Source organism: Phyllostomus hastatus, unplaced genomic scaffold, assembly GCF_019186645.2.
Source record: "Phyllostomus hastatus isolate PE091 unplaced genomic scaffold, TTU_PhHast_1.1 phas_contig_10, whole genome shotgun sequence".
NCBI classification, from domain to species: Eukaryota; Metazoa; Chordata; class Mammalia; order Chiroptera; family Phyllostomidae; genus Phyllostomus; species Phyllostomus hastatus.
In genome coordinates, this window is record NW_025333499.1 from 760,776 (window position 1) to 778,370 (window position 17,595).

The window sequence follows — 17,595 nt, forward strand, 5'->3', positions numbered from 1 at the left end:
TCAAAAGCCTACAATGGTTTCCATTTCCTAACCCATTATTTCTAAACTCTTCTGCCTGGATTTAAAGCTATAACCAGGCTCCATCCTTTGCATCCAACTTTATTTAATACTATTTTCCAACCAGTAGGTCCCCTTCCCCTGGGATAATTGAAATTAACTGGTTTATCTTGGGGAAAACTTAAATGAACAAGGAAAAGAAACACAGACACTAAAATCCCTAACTGCAAAAGTTTATTTACAATTGGAGTTAAGGAATATTTTTAATGCATGCTGAGAAAAGAGTAATATTCCAAATATCTAGGTTACTATCTGATAAGGAATACAAGAAAATATTGGAAGAGACTTTGGCACACATGATTATTGGAACTAGGTTATCAGAACACACTATTAGAACCTTATTATCAGAACACTTACATATATCACCTACTTTTACATCACACCAACTTTATGGACAGCTCCTCTAATTTCTCACTAGCTATTTGAGTAAATAACATTCAAGGTTAAACAATAAGACTGGAGATTGAAGGGAAGAAATACAGAAGTGGTAAGCATCACAACATTTCAGAGCCTACATACACGAATACAACATTAAGATTAAGAAACAGTATTTCAATTTTCTTCTGAAACAACTTTTGGCAATGTTCAGCGCATGAGAAGACACTGCTTTGGTCCATCCACTCTTTCCAGTTTTTCAAAGTGTTTCCTGGCATTGCGGATGTTGATCAGAGTAGCTGCAGAAGCTGAGGAAAGGGGTAGGGGAGATACCCAACAAATAAGTAGTCAGTCAAAGGAATGTCTAATAAAAACAAATAGGCAAATAAGAGACCCAAATCCCTCAACATAGTATGTCACAGACAACACAAAGGAACAGGAGGCCCCAAGTTAATCAGGGTTTAACTTTTCTGAAAATATAGATGTGTTTATATTTTAAACACAAAGTTCAAACATCAAAAATTTTCAAAATCTTTTATTTGGAGGCTCATAGTATAAAACCTATTATCTTATATTTTAATATTAACCTAAGGTAATAAAAGCCAGTAGATTAGACATAATTTAAACTTCTGGGAACACCCTGAAAATACTGCTAGAACCTCGATCTCAGTGGTTGAGATGGCTATGGCTATTATGGCATGGAAACACCAAATACCTCCCTCTATGGCCATAACCCAAATATGGGAATATGGTACTTAGAAATGTACAATGACATATAAAACAGTTCAATATTTAATAGTTCAGAGCTTAGACTGACTAATCTTTTGAAATCTATACTATATATAGCACAAATTATACATTTGGGTTCTCTTTTCTTTAAAATCTCCAGATTCATTTACTTGATTTCTGAAGTTGCCAAGAACAAAACATAATACTGTAGAGCCTAAATTATTTTTAAGCTTCAAAATATACATTTATGGAATAGAAAAATAGGTACTACTAGTACTAAGATAGTTTTTTTCTGGTAAAATATATATAACAAGAAATTTACCATTTTAACCATTTTTAAATGTACAGGTCAGTGGCCTTAAGTGCATTCATACTGTTGTGCAACCATCCGCACTACAAAATAGATTCTCAGTATCTAATAAAGTACCACCTCTAGGACAATTTAATAAACATGTGGCTCTGAACCTATATCTGCTAAGTTTAAACTCACGAATAGATGGATCAGACATCACAACCATCACGTAAGTGTTGGATGTAAAGATATCAATGAAAGCAGCGAAGTTAGAGTTCCTGACTTCCATGCTCTGGAAAGAGGCAGCCAGCTTGCTGTGGAAGAAAAGAGAAAAGAGTAAAGAACATAAAATAATAGCAAGACATTCTCATCTTTTAGGTTAAACATTTTCATAGCATTATACCTTGATTCACCACTTCATTAAGACAGTTAATCACTAACTTTGTTTTCCAAGGAAACTCTAATGCTGAATTTAACATGTTTTGGAAAGCAACTTAGAGAGTTAGGACTTGATATTGACTGTGAAATGAAAGTGGGTTTAGACTTAGATCCCTGTTTAAAATCATGTTATAAGATTTTTCTAATTTTAAGAAGCTTTTTAGGTTAAAATTTTCCTATCACCGAGATTAGCTTTTGAATTGTAGTCACACTGAAATTCAAGAAATGATTCCCTTTCTTCGAAAACAAATAAGGTAATTATATCTGCACATCATTCAATATTTCTTCTTAAAAATGTTAGCATTAAACATGCCAAAATATCTCTAAGTGCCTTTTGTGCTAAGGTATAAAAGGAATGAACATATTATTCTATTGTCTGGGCATCAAAGTTTTATCAGAATAAGAATTTTGATTCTTAAATCTTTACTAAATTATGAGATGTTCACATGCCAGGACTCAAAACTGTATTTAATCAAAGCTGAGACAACATGACTAGAAATTTCTCGACTATGTTGTACCATTCCTGAATCAGTACCTCTATTTTAATTACTGTAGCTTTACATAAAATTTTGGTATTTGGTAGGGAAAATTATCCTTCTTTCTTCTTTTTCAAACTCTCTTGGACATTTTTGATTTCTTCCCAAACAGGACCAAGCATTTCAAAAGGGTACTCTAATTTAGATATTTTTCATGTGCTTCTTCGATATCACTTGTTTACATTAAAGGACAATAAGTTTCATTCACTCATTCAGTTGCAGGCTCCCTTAGAATTAGTTTTCTTTTCAATTGAAGGAACCATTCTGGATATAGGAGTATGATCCACTATAGTTATTTGAACCTCTCAAAAATAACAGTAATTTTTTTTCAGAGATAAACAGATCACACTAGATCTCCTACCTGCAGCTCAGCTTAAACTGCTTAATAATGTTGCTGATTTTTTCAAATCTGTGGGCATCACGCTGCTCTTTACATTGATAGTGAGAAATCACCTATAAAAAAGAACAAAGCCCTTTAAATACATGCAATGTAGTCAAATCACCCTCTGCTACTCCTCCAGGGAAGCATCTGTTAATCAGTCTCTTGGTCACCTGATTTTAGGGCAGACATGGCACCTGGCTTACTGTCTCATTTCCTCTGTCCCATATGCTGCCAACATTATACATAATTTCAACATTATCCATTATTTCAACAGCCAGTGATTTGGTTATAATTTTATTAGATCATTTAAGTACAATCTATTTTGGCTTGTTGCTGTTGTTCCTTATCACCTAATTTAATCATTAAATGTTCCTTTTATTTTAATATTTCACAGGATGGTCTGATTTTTAAAAAATTAAAAATCACAAAGGAAAAGTAAATAAAAATTCTTAGCTGTTCTTGAGGTGTACTTGATGTATTTAATTTTAATGAAGCCTGTAACCAAGTGGCTTTTGGTATTATATTTTAAAATCTCAACCAAAAGATTCTAACTTCTGAGAATTGACTACTTATAAATTAATCTACTCAGGATGGATACCCATGCCAGCTGAAAATACTTGCCCTCATATTTCTGGATTTTAATAAAACCAGAAAGCATTTCCTATAGGCTGAATATACAGATACAAAATTTTCTACTAGGAAACAAAACTGAGTCACTTGCAAAAACCAATGATACAAATATTATCATCTCCATTTTTGAGAAGGGGAACCAGACTTAGATTAAGAAATGTGTCTAAAATCACCAAGGATTGGTAGAGCTCAGAAACAAATTATTTACTGTAAGCTGCTCTTAAGAGTTACATTTAGTAAGCTGATTAGCAACTACTTATGCAGTGCTTTGTGATATCTCAAATTAAATTGTTGCTGTTATTTAGAAATTTTACTTACACATATAACATTGGTTTTTGTATCCTCTCTCAGAGCTATATATACAGTAGGCTCTAATATAGTTAAGATGAATTTATAACAAGAATTAAAATACCAACATGCCTCTTTTCTCCTCCACCTCTCCAGCTGAACTGTTAGCTATGTCACTGAGTTAACTATAACATTTCTTCCCTGTTAAAAGTTTTCAACTCAGTCTTTTAGAGAAAGAGGTGGATACAACTTTCCACAACAGGGAAATAATCCTCATTTCATAATAAAATTCAACAGGAAACAGGGATAGTTCAATGTAAATGAACAATGATTTGCAGAAATAATCTAAACTGTGTTATAAGGCATACCTACAAAAATCTAACTTTCACTAACTACTCAAGAGCTACAAATCAAAGGCCTTATTTCAGGTCACTTACTGACAATACTACCTTATAAATAATGCTACGCACACTAACTTAATGGCAAGAGGAGAGAAGGTTCTTCTTGAAAGTGGCAACATGTTGTTCTCTGTTGCCCAATTAAAGAAGGTAAGCGTGAAGTTGATCTGCAGAGCAGAAAGTTCTCACCAGAAAAGTAGCTCTTTCAAACAGAAGCACTTCATCAGCCTCAATAATTTCAGCAAAATTCCTTAGGTTCATTTCCAGTTGCTGAACATTGGGAATCAGCTGATAAACAATGCTGGACCAGGCCTAACAGAACAGAAGCATGGTGTAATTATTACTAACAGGTAGCCAGTCCCAGACCTTTGTAAATAAGCAAGCACACTACAACATATGGACAGAAAAATATGGTGATAACTGAGTCCCAAATACTGGTAACAAATATGATATAAAAGAAATAAAATGAGAAAATGAAGCTAATATTTGATATTTATCCTTCAGCTGGAATTCTTAAAAAATTTCAAACACTTTTGTAAAATGTTGGAGAAACTTTTTTATATTGACAATTAAAAAAAATAACTTCATTCCACCATGTTATTTTAGGAGAAGTCAAAAACTCTGAGCTACTACTGGGCTAAAGCAGCTTCTAATCTGGTCATGCAACAAATATTTAAATCCAACAATGTAGACTGCACTGAAAATCAGAACCTGATAATTCTATATTTAACATCCTTCTAAGAATCAGTTTTGTGAAAATATCAGTCACATAGACAAATGGCCCCTTTGCTTAATGGGATAACATACGAGAGAAATTAGTGGCATCGTCATTCCAAAGGTTTCTTTTCAGCTGTATGAACTACTGAATTTCAAATGGTACACTGTGTGTTTGCCTAAAACTGAATTCATCTAGAGGAGTATGACTAATGAAAAGATGTGAAATTAACCACACCTTCCCTCTATTCTTGTAAGCCTCTTTTATTTGAATTTCCATTATAACACTTCCTTCCATCTCACTCTAATTAGTCTGCTAAGGTATATTCTTCTCTCCCATACAAGAGGTCAGGAACCTGGTCTTAGTCATTTGTGTGTCCTACAGCATCAAGCAGGTGTGTGATGAGTGCTTGCAGAATAAAACTTAGTATAAAAATTCAAGTTAGCTCTATGCAACATTTACGTAAGAGACAACAGTGCCATGTGTCTGTTCCAATTAGTTTTATTACTTAGGCATGGGGTTTCAGGCTCCAAGTTCCAAGGTCGGTGTTAATGTCACTGCTGAATTTACCTTGGAGAAGACACCAAAGCTAACCACAGCAGAGACATTGTCACTCACAGCAGTGTTGTAATTAGCCAAATGTCTTTGGTCGTGTTATGTATTGCCATCCTTCACACCGCAGTTGGTTCTTATCAGTGCGTCATGTCCATCGTTATTCACGGTTACCTGTTCTTTGGGAATAAGGCTTTGAGAGAAATTCGGCCCAAATTAATCTAGAACAGTATTTCCTAGACAGGTATCTCAAAAATTATCTGCTATTTGAGTGAGGCTGGGTCAACATAATATTGGGGAAAAAATGAATTAGTTAAAAAATAAAAGCAATGGCTATTTGTTAAAGTCTGATTTCTTTCTTTCTTTTTCTCCATGGTAAATCAGGTTTCTGTGCTTCTGGTTGTAGATACTTGTAAGATGCAGTTGATACTGAGGCTGTGGCTACCAGTGACATAGAAGGATGTTTTCCCATCCGGAGTTAGACTTGTCAATAGATACCAGAAGCAGTCTGAAGAAAAGGTCTGAGCACAGGAGGACCTAAAGGAGCCAGCGTTTCAAATCACTAGATCAGGAGGAGAAAGGGAGGAAGCAGGATAAGGAACCTATGTGCCAATAAGGTAATTGCAGCTTCGTCCGTAGCACAGCTATTATTGTAACCTTTACAACTGCTGCAAGTAGCATGGTATCCATTCCAGCAATGGGAACAATCTTTCTGGTTGAAAGCATGCTAGTCTCCACTTGGCATGAAAGTGGAAGCTACCAAATTCTAGGCATAACATGTCCCAATTTAAGACTCTCTTCTCCAATCTCTCCCTTAAATAGTGCTCTTCTACTGCAATCCAAACTTTAGCAGACTAGCATGTATCCTGTAGAAGTACCTGAATATTAGACACAGCTCCAATCAGCATTGAGACCAGACTGGGGTCAAAATGGATGACAGCCAGTGACACCTCAGCTGTTATGAAGATCAATGTCAAATTATTCATAACCAAACTGGCTAATTCAGTGTGGTCGGTAGGTACATCAACCCAATCTAAGATCACAACCAAAATCTCTTAAGGTTAATTTTGATATTTTTTCAAATGATTTATTATAGACTTTTCAAAAACTCAACATATTTAGATGGCTATGACAGAGTTTTAAATCTTTTCCTTTTGGTAATACCCTTATGGCTTTTTTCCATGCTCTAAAATGCAGGAACTCAGAGAAACATACAGACCTTATAGAGAGTTTCATCCCAGATCGATGTTCGGAAACAAGAACATTCCAGCGGGCGAGACAGACGCCTCAGATCTTCTTCTCGCTCTTTAAAAATCTGAATTTAAAAGTCCAACATACTGATAAGAATATACAGATCTTTCTTTGCAAAATCTTTGATATAATTATTTCAGCATATTTTAAATAGAAAGCACTGCCTCTTTCTTCAGAATTTTTCAATGTGTACATTACTTCAGAAACTAGGATGGCAGAAATGTTTTCAGGTCAGTTCTAAAAGTGCAACAGCTACTGGAATTCTTCAGGCCTGTGCTGGTTGTTTGGAGTACTCACCAAGAGCACTATGTTAAAAACTAAACTTTACTATGTAGAGTAGTCTTAAAAAAAACACACACCACATTCTAAATCACCCAATCTGGGTCATTTTAAGATCGCTATTCCATGTCAAACTTTAAAAATCAAAATATTTTAACCTTTGTAGATATCTTTCTCTCATGCATACATATATGCATTCTGTTTGGACTGTATTTGCTTGGCTACATAGATATAACACCTCCCACACACAAAAATCTATTCATCATGTGTATCTGTGTATGTGCCCACAAACATATGGGAAATATCTATTTATATAAATACACATACACACACACACAATTTTCCATGAATGGGTGAGTGTGTAGTAAGTGCGTATACACACAGTGATGGTTAATTTTGTGTGTTAACTTGGCTAGGCCATGGCACCCAGACATTTGGTAAAATACCAGTTTTGATGTTGTTGTGAAGTTATTTTTTAGAAGAGATTAATATCTGAATCAGTAGACTTAAAGTAGATTCCCCTCCTTGATGTGAGTGAAGGCTTTAAAAGGGAAAAATCACTGTTCCCAGGACGAAGGAATTCTAGACCCAACTGAATAAGATTACCTCTGGACCCAAGCTGCAGTATCTTTCCTGCCTCTAGCCTACAGGTCTGCCACAAAGATTGCAGACTTTCCAGTCCCTACAATTGTATGAGTCAATTCCTTAATATCCATTAATCAATCTCTCTCCCCACCACCTGCTATCTATCCATCTACACAAACACACTTATTATTGGCTCTCTTTCTTTAAAGAACCCTGACTAATACACAGAGAGAAACGTCTATCTTAGTCGAAATTGATGTTTAGGGAAGCAACCTAGTCATATTTACTTCAAAACTTCCAAGTCTGAATCTTTGGTGAAACAGAATATACTTTTCTTAATTTAGTTTAAAAGCCCACAAAGAAAATTAATGTATCTTTGGAGAGATTCATATAAGTGTTTAGATAAGTTGATCACTAAAATTAGAATGAAAAAATCCATAATGAGATCATTTGTTGGATGCTCTAGGTTTTTCTATTACAAATTGTGACAGGAAATGAAGTGATTTTTGTAAAGGAAACAAAACAAACAACAGAAAACAAAGAACAGCAAGAACCATATCAAAGCACTCACAATCTCAGGCCCCAAGCTACATACAGATTTACAGCTGGACTAAAATAAAATTAAAATGAAATGAGAGAGAGAGAAAGGAATAAAGAGATTAGATACTCAAAGTAGTGTTCAGAATCAAATACAGAACTCTGTCCAGTGGTTTCTGAAAGCCTGCAAGCTAACCTAGAAACAAGAAAACATACCCAAACACTGGAACACTGGGGGCAGTACTATAACTAGTTATGGGAAAAAAGTATTCCTGACCACAACTATTACCAAAAAAAAATCCTTCAGTTAAATAAAGGGTATCCTTAGACTCCTAGGCTCCAACCCACAGAGGAACTATATTCTTCTATATCACCAGCATATTCTAAAACTGTTTTTCTCATGCTTATTCCTTAAAAACAGAGGACCTTCTCTTTCAGCTTAGACTTTAAAATCCAATCCTCTTATTTTATATTGGGCAAACTAAAGCTAGACTATTTTCTGACTGGCCAATCTTGGAGGGTTCATAGCTAGCTGAGAGTTCGCCCTTTCTACTGTGTCTCTTCTGCTTCTGGTTTAAATTTATGTGTACTAACTCCCACACTAGAAAAGAAGATTAGTACACTGTATCACTGCAGTGATAAGGAACTTGGCATTGTGCCTAACTCAGTGTGATTAGCACTTGAACTGATGCATATAGTTTCTGAAGCTAACATAAAGAAGCTGTGATATTTCTTCATCTGCCCTTGACAGTAACTGCCTGCCCTGAAGGACAGTAACACAGGGGCAGTTAACATACTTAGTGATATTACAAGGTCAGGTTCCTTACCTAATCTTAAAATTTATCTTTTAAATAAATACTCTTTCCCTTACCATGGACAATTTGTTTATGAGTGCTTAAAAAAAAACCAACAAATGACAGAACTTTAGTTTGAAAGCTTATGTGGAGATTTTTCCCCCCAAAAAAGAAAAGACAAATTTACCTATACCTCCATGAAAGTTTACAAAGCATGTCCACCGTTTGCTGCAGCACCCTTTCTGTATCTTACCAGGTCCCGCTGATCCTCCTGTACCAGATCCATTTTGTGCACCAAGCAAAAGATTTTCGCATCTGGAGAATTCTGCAGAATGGCCTCCAGGCATGATTGATAATAGTGCATGTCCTTTTCCAGTTCACGGCTCTCCACATCAAAGACATAAATCAGAACCTCCACATTTCGGAAAATGTTGTCTCGCTGGCTAGTGAAATAATTTTCCATGAAGTTGTCCTGTCTAATAAGGAACAAAAATCTGTGTAGTAAGCAAGTCCTCGGTTTAGTCACTTGTACTGATGATCTATCCCATGTCAAAGATAATTTCAAGGCTTCAAATTAAAGGACAAATAATAGCAGATCAGTCTGGCCACAACTTCTTACTTCTTGAGCCTCACTATGCACCACCTTAAGCCTCTCTCCTTGTGTTCCAAACATACTTTGACTGGCCCTCAGTTCTCATAGCCCCTGGTGTACCCACCAAGGGTCTTTACACATGCCATTCCTTGTGTCTCATGTGCCACTACTTCTACATTTCATTAACTCCGACTTATCCCTTTAGATTTCAGTGCAAACCATACTCACAGAAACCATTTCAGACCTCCCATATAAGTAAATCCAGTCATCACAGGCCCTTATACCAAAACACTATTCTTTTTAGTATTTACAAGTGTGACATTACATGTTTACATGAGTTTTTTAATTAATGGCATTCATTTCCCTAAACAGAAAGTTTCATGAAGGCAAGGAATGTGTCTATTACTGTTTGCCATGGCTTCCTAGCTTTTAGCAAAGAGTCTACCATAGAATAGGTGCCCAGTTACTATTTACTGAAATAACTAGTCCAAAGATACAAGAAGTGGCAGAATAGGTGGAAGCTATGCTAACCTCCTCCCAGGACCAAACTGGAATTACAATTAAATTATAGACAAATCATCCTGAATAACCAACTGACCACTAGCTGGAGAGAATCCTCATAACCAAGGACTTAATGGAAGAAATAATGCAACGAGACTGGCAGGAAGTGAGAAGGCATGAGAGGACTGGCTGGGCTCCCATGGGTGGCAGTAGAAGTTCCACAGGGACATTTCAGTGGCCAGGGGGCTCCCCCTGAGAGGTGTGAGGTCTAAACCCCAAGCTGGGCTCCCCAGCCTACAGCACCAGAACCAGAAAGTTACCCAGTTAACACCCAGCTATGAAGAGCAGCAGGGTTTCTATCCTCCAAGGAGAGATGGCTGGAGACTCTGAGAGCCTCTTAAAGTGCCAATGCACAGCCACTTACCCTGGGTACTGGCAAAAGTAGGGCAGAGTGGACTAGAGACACATGAGGAGATTCTGGGTTTGGTGGGTCTGGGGAGAGAACTGAAGGAACAGCTGCCAGGATCCCTGTGCTGAGTCATTCCCCACACTGCAGAATCCATCTGTTAGGGCAGAGCACTCCATTGCAAGAAGCATCGATCTGAGGGGAAGCAATAGCCCCACCCACAGGAATCCCTCTTGCCTCACCCTGTGGATGTTAAGCTCTACTGCTGAGTACAGCTGGAGGCTATTTCAGACATCAAGCCTGACAGAAACCCTGCAGGCAGAGGCAGACCTTTGGGGAGCTCTGAGACTTGAGCTGACCCTACCCCAGACCCAGTGCCAGTAAAAGCCAGCCTTGGTTCTTTAGGCACACATCCAGGCCCATGAGAGGGAGCAACAAGCTGTGAATCACTAACAGTTCCAAACAGGGTGACAGAGCCAGTCACAGGCAGTATCTGACATAAGCTACGCCAGAGTCTTTGCAGATCTACCAAATACATAGAAACAAACACAGAGGCAGCCAGAATGGAAAGACAAAGAAATAGGCCCCAAATGAAAGAACAAGAGAATTCGCCAGAAGAACTAAATGAAAATGAGGCAAGCAGTTTATCAGATACAGAGTTTAGAGTAATGATTATAAGGATACTCAGCAGCATGAAAAAAGACTTAGAAACCACAAAAAAAGACTAATCAGAAATAAAGAACACAATATCTGAAGTAAGTAATATACTGATAGGAATGAACAGTATGTTAGATGAAGCAGAGGATCAATTTAGTGATTTGGAAGACACAGTAAAAGAAAAAAAAAACATTGAAGCAGAGTAGCAAAAATTAAAAAAACAAAACAAAACAAAACAAAACTTTTTAGCCCTGGCTGATGTGGCTCAGTGAATTGAGCGCCAGGCTGTGAAACAAAGGGTCATGGTTTGATTCCCCATCAGGGCACACGCCTGAGTTGTGGGCCTGGTCCCCAGTAGGGGGTGCGTGAGAAGCAACCACACACTAATGTTTCTCTCCCTCTTTTCTCTCTCCCTTCCCCTCTCTCTAAAAATAAATAGATAAAATCTTAAAAAAAAACAACAACAAACAAAATTCCTGGACCAGATGACTTCACATGAATTTTATCAAACATTCTGAGAAGAACCAACACCTCTCCTTCTCAAACTATCTCAAAAAATTCAAGATGAGGGAATGGTGATTAGTGATGCTTATTTTTCAAGACCAGCATTATTCTAATTCCAAAACCAGATAAATACATTATAAAAAAAGATAATTATGGGTGAATATCCCTGATGAACATAGAGGCTAAAATCTTCAACAACATATTAACAAATCAAATACAGCATCATTACCAAGGGGGATTTATTCTGAGAATGCAGGGTTGGTATACCATTTGCAAATCAATAAATGTGCTAAACCACATAATCAAAATGAAGAATAAAAACTACATGATCATATCAATAGATGCAGAAAAAACATTTGATAAAATACAACACCCATTTATAATAAAAATTCTCAACAAAGTAGGGGAGTGGGAACACACCTAAACATAATAAAGGCCATATATGACAAACCCACTGACAGCTTCATTAAGCATTCCCCTTAAGATCGGGAACAACACAAGTGTCCACTTTCACTTCTCTTATTCAACATAGCACTGGAAGTCCTAGCCATAGTAATAAGACAAGAAGAAATACAAGGCATCCAAATTGGAAAGGAAGAAGTAAAACTATCTTTATTTGTAGATGACATGATACATATAGAGCCCCAAAGATCCACCAGGAAACTACTAGAACTGATAAACGAATTCAGCAAAGTAGCAGGATACGAAATTAATATCCAGAAATCAGTTGCATTTTTATATGCCAATAATTAAAATATAAGAAAGGGGAGTTAAGGAAACAACCTTAATCACAATTGCTTCAAAAAGAATAATACACCTAGGAATAAATCTAACCAAGTATGTAAAAACCTGTACTTGGAAAATTATGACACTGAAGAAAGAAATTAAAGAAGACACAAATAACTGGAAGCACATACTGTGTTCACTGACAGGAAGAATAAACATCATTAAAATGTCCATACTACCCAAAGCAATCTATAGATTCCATGTACTTCCTATCAAGATTCCAATGACATATTTCACTGGAACTAGACCAAATATTTCAAAAATTTATATGGAACCACAAAAGGCCCTGAATATCAACAGTAATCCTGAGAAAGAACAAGTTGGAGGACCCACTACCTAATATCAAACTATACTTAAGATTATACTAACCAAAACAGTATGGTACTGGCATAAAAACAGACACATAGATCAATGGAACAGGAGAGCCCAGAAACCCACACCTTTCTAGTCAACTAATATTTGACAGAGGAAGCAAGGACATATAACAGGTTAAAGACAGTTTATTCAAGACTAGTGGCAAGGTGGCAGCTAGCAGACCAGGTGGTCCCACATTTGCATGCAGATAAATGGGGAGGAACAACTGGGGAGCAAGACAGACCATGCAACCCAGGGATCCAGTGCAGCCTCAAAATCTCTGAATGAAAAAACCTGTGGGGGCTGAGGCAGTGAAAGAAACTCCCAGCCTCACAGGAGAGTTTGTTGGAGAGACCCACAGGGTCCTAGAATGTACACAAACCCACCCACCCAGAAATCAGCATCAAAAGGGCCCAATTTGCTGGTAGGTAGCGGGGGAAGTGACTGAAAGGTGAGAGTTGAGCAAGCAGCATTGTTCCCTCTTGGACTCTCCTCTCCCCCACATACAGCATCACAACACAGCAACCTGGGTTGCCCTGCCCTGGCGAATACCTAAGTCTCTACCCCTTACTATGTAACAGGCGTACTGAAACAAAAAAAAAATATGGCCCAAATGAAAGAACAAATCAAAGCTCCAGAAAAAATACAACTAAGTGATGAAGAGATAGCTGACCTATCAGATAAACTTCAAAATACTGGTAATCAGGATGCTCACAGAATTGAATTTGGTCACAAAATAAAGGAAAAAGTGAAGGCTATGAAAAATGAAATAAAGGTAAATATACAGAGAACCAACAGTGAAGGGAAAGAAACCTAGATTCAAATCAAAGGTTTGGAGTAGAAGAAATAAACATTCAACCAAAACAGAATGAAGAAACAAGAATTCAAAAATATAAGGAGAGGCTTAGGAACCTCCAGGACATCTTTAAACGTTCCAACATCCCAATCAAAGGGGTGCCAGAAGGAGAAGAGGAAGAGCAAGAAATTGAAAACTTATTTGAAAAAATAGTGAAGGAGAATTTCTCCAATCTGGCAAAGGAAATAGACTTCCAGGAGGTCCAAGAAGCTCAGAGTCCCAAAGAAGTTGGACTCAAGGAAGCACACACCAAGGCATATCATACTTATATCACCCAAGATTAAAGAGGAGAGAATCTTAAAAGCAGAAAGGAAAAAGGAGACAGTTACCTACAAAGGAGTTCCCATAAGACTATCGGCTGATTTTGCAGAAGAAACCTTACAGGCAAGAAGGGACTGGAAAGAAGTATTCCAAGTTGTGAAAGGCAAGGACCTACATCCAAGATGACTCTATCCAGCAAAGCTATCATTTAGAATGGAAGTACAGATAAAGTGCTTCCCAGATAAGGTGAAGTTAAAAGAGTTCATCATCACCAAGCCCTTATTATAAGAAATGTTAAAGGGACTTATCTAAGAAAAAGATCACAACTATGAACAGTAAAATGACAACAAACTCACAACTATCAACAACTGAACAGAAAAAAAACCCAAAAACACTAGGCAAACAACTAGAATAGGAACAAAAATCACAAAAATAGATATCAAATGGAGAGTTATCAGTGGGGAGGGGGAAGAATGGGGGAGAAGGTACAGGAAATAAGCAGCATAAATAGCAGGTACGAAATAGACAGGGGAGGTTAAGAACAGTATAGGAAATGGAGAAGCCAAAGAAGTTTTATGTACAACCAATGAACATGAACTAAGGTGGTGGAATGCTAGTGGGAGGGGGGGTGCAGGGTAGAGGGGAATAAAGGGGAGAAAAAATGGGACAGCTGTAATAGCATAATTGGTAAAATGTACTTTTAAAAAAGAATAAATTCAAAGTGGATTAGAGACTTAAACATTAGATTTGAAATGATAAAATTCCTAGAAGATGACATAGGCAGTAAAATATCAGCCATTGCTTGTAGCAGTATTTTTTCTGATATATCTTCTCAGGCAAGGTAAACAAAAGAAAAAATAAACACATGGGACTACATCAAACTCAGAAGTTTTTGCGTGGCAAAGGAAATCATCAACAAAATAAAAAGATAACCCACTGAATGGGAGAACATATAAACTGATACATCTGATAAGCAGTTAACCAACACCAAAAACACATACAACCCAATTAAAAATGGGCTGAATAGACACTTCTCCAAAGAGGACATACAAATGGCCAAGAGATATATGAAAAGATACTCATCACTACTCACCACTAATCATGAGAGAAATGCAAATTAAAACCACAATGACACATCGCCTCACTCCTGTCAGAATGGCTATCATTAATAAATCAACAAACAACTACTGCTAGTGAGGGCGTTGGGAAAGGGGAACCCTTTTGCACTGTTGGTGGATATACCTGGTGCAGTCACAGTGGAAAGCAGTATGGAGTTACCTCAAAAAATTAAAAATGGGTCTGTCTTTCGACCCAGTGATCCCACTTCTGGGAATTTATCCAGAGAAACCCAAAACACTAATCAAAAGAACTTAAGTGCTACTATGTTCATCACAGCATTATTTACAATTGCCAAGATATGGAAACAACCAAAGTGTCTATCAGTAGATGAGTGGATAAAACAACTATGGGACATTTACACAATGGAATACTAATCAGTCATAAAAAAGAAGTCTTACCTTTTGCAAAGTATGGATGGACCTGGAGAACATTATGCTAAGTGAAATAAGCCAGTGAGAGAAAGACAAATACCACATGATTTCATTCATATGTAGAATCTAATGAACAATCTGAACTAACAAACAAAATAGAGACAGACTCATAAAGAGAGAGCAGGCAGACAGCTCTCACAGGGTAGGTTAGGGAGAGGAGGGATCAAGGAAAAAGGACTCATGGACATGCACAACAGTGTGGTGACTGCAGGGAGCAAGGGTGGTATAAGGGGGATAAATGGTAATGGAAATAAATACAATAAGGAAATGACTAAAGAATTAGAAAAAATAAAACAAAATTTAAAAAAGAAAACTGCAGTCATACCTCTACAGGAGCTTCAGCTACAGTCCTTAATTAAGGCTTAAATAAAACACTGACTGTTCAGATCATCAGAAATCATAACTAGTCAAATACTCTAAATTATATGAAACTGACTCCAAGGTAACTTTTTAGCAGAATGTTGCCCTTTCTCCCTTAGGCTGTATGCCACTTCCCAAGAAGTTCTCAGTGACCAAATGCATAGCAAAAACCAGAATTTTTTGTTGAAAAAATCATGACCCTAGCTTCTAGTCCTGAGATTATATATCTCCTAAGGTCACACAGCCATTTAATAACAGCAAGGTATTTTTCCTCAGGCGGTACCTTGCTATTTTTAAATGGCTGTGTGACCTTAGGAGATACATAATCTCACTGTACCTCAGCTGCCTTATGTGTAAAAATGACATTAACATCTTATTGCCTAATAGTAAGGGAGTTGGACTAATTTTGACACAGATTACAAAATTGGAAGCAGTAATAATGAGGAAGGATTTGTATGGAGAAATCTACTACTATGTTAAGTGATGCATCTCCCAATAATGGAGTCATTATCTTTTGGAATATTTAGCTATTTTTTCTTAACAAATACTCATTGAGCAACTAGTCCATGGCTGGTTCTATGCTGCAAGCTGGGAAACAGTGAGCTAACAATATCTATTTTGAGAAGCACTTGGCTATGCTTTTTTATATATACATTACCTTACTGAATCATCAGAACAACCCTGTAAGTCAACATCATCATTACCCCTACCGTACAGATGAAGAAACTGTGGCTCAGAGTTTAATTAATCAATCCAAGATAACACAGCAAACAGGGCTGAGACATAATCAGAGATCTGTATTTAATAAATGCCAATTCTAAAAAAAATCTTATCCAATGTATTATTATGAGTTATAGTTACTCTAGTGTATACTCCATGCTGAGTATACTAGATGTCATGATCAAGGCCAGTGGCCTCACAAACAAGTGACCAGATGGTACTTACCCACCACAGTCCCACAGGTTCAACACCAGGTTTCCCAGAAATCGAACATGGGAATGTTCTACATCAACTGGAAGATAAATATAACAAATCTAGTAATTGTAGCATGTGCAGTGAAGTTCCAAATAAGCAAAGCACTAACCCCAGGAATTGAGAAGGACCAAAGTGGAGTGAAATGCTCAAAGCCACAAGAAGGTGATTTTCAGCTTAGTAGCATGGTTTAGTGGCAAGGTAGGCACCCAAACTACCCTCAGCTATAGAACTGGCTTTTGTGTAAGTCATTTTACTTTTTAGTAGTTTAGTGCTTAGAGCAGAAACAACCTCCAATTATACTTACTAATGTTAAAACTTCAACACATAAGACAGAAATGTATAGCATTTAATAGCTCTTCCCTGACCTACCTGCCCCTAACAATGCCTTCCACACACACACAAAAATATTTTAAAACAAAAAATACAAAAAACATGATACAACCATATTTACTCCCCCTATTATATTCCTTATTTTGCTACTGACCCAACCAATTTCACATTCAATTCATTGCTATTCCTGTGTGATCTCTCTCAATTCTACTCCTTGTTTTACAATCTGCCACTAACATTAAAGAAGGTCTTTCTCTTCTCAAGCTTACACACCGACAACAGCTCCATAATTATCTTCCACCAGGAAGCCCGTACCCACTTTATTTCATCTTATAGGCTACTGATAGGTTCATCTTCTTAACACCACTTTGAACATGTCACTCCCCAATCAAAAAACTTTCAATGGATCCTCTACATCTACAGGGGCGCATTCAAGGTCCTTCAGAATTTGGCTTCCAATCTACCTTTATATTCCCCAATAATGCACATTAATAATGTCTTTTGCTCCAGTCCAATTTGGTTTATTCATAGTTCTCCCAAACCCCGCTACCTCCCCAACCCCCAACAGACCTTCCATCAGGGGTCGCAAACTTGCTGATATGGGCCAGGCCAGTAAGTGTAGGAC

At 37.1% G+C, this 17,595-nt stretch overlaps 1 protein-coding gene across 8 annotated transcripts in view; it reads right to left on the reverse strand.

Annotated features, from left to right (window-relative positions):
- Positions 1-214: 214 nt before the first annotated feature.
- Positions 215-17,595, reverse strand: part of RRAGB (Ras related GTP binding B) — a 56,981-nt gene continuing 39,600 nt past the window's right edge. For all 8 annotated transcript variants that reach the window (XM_045832659.1, XM_045832649.1, XM_045832684.1 and 5 more), the window contains 7 exons: positions 16,611-16,677; positions 9,092-9,314; positions 6,612-6,707; positions 4,315-4,437; positions 2,789-2,880; positions 1,652-1,767; positions 215-740 (listed from right to left, as the gene is read on the reverse strand). In XM_045832659.1, coding sequence (XP_045688615.1) covers positions 643-740; positions 1,652-1,767; positions 2,789-2,880; positions 4,315-4,437; positions 6,612-6,707; positions 9,092-9,314; positions 16,611-16,677 — 815 coding nt within the window. In that variant the 3' untranslated portion in view covers positions 215-642. The remainder of the gene's footprint in view (positions 741-1,651; positions 1,768-2,788; positions 2,881-4,314; positions 4,438-6,611; positions 6,708-9,091; positions 9,315-16,610; positions 16,678-17,595) is intronic.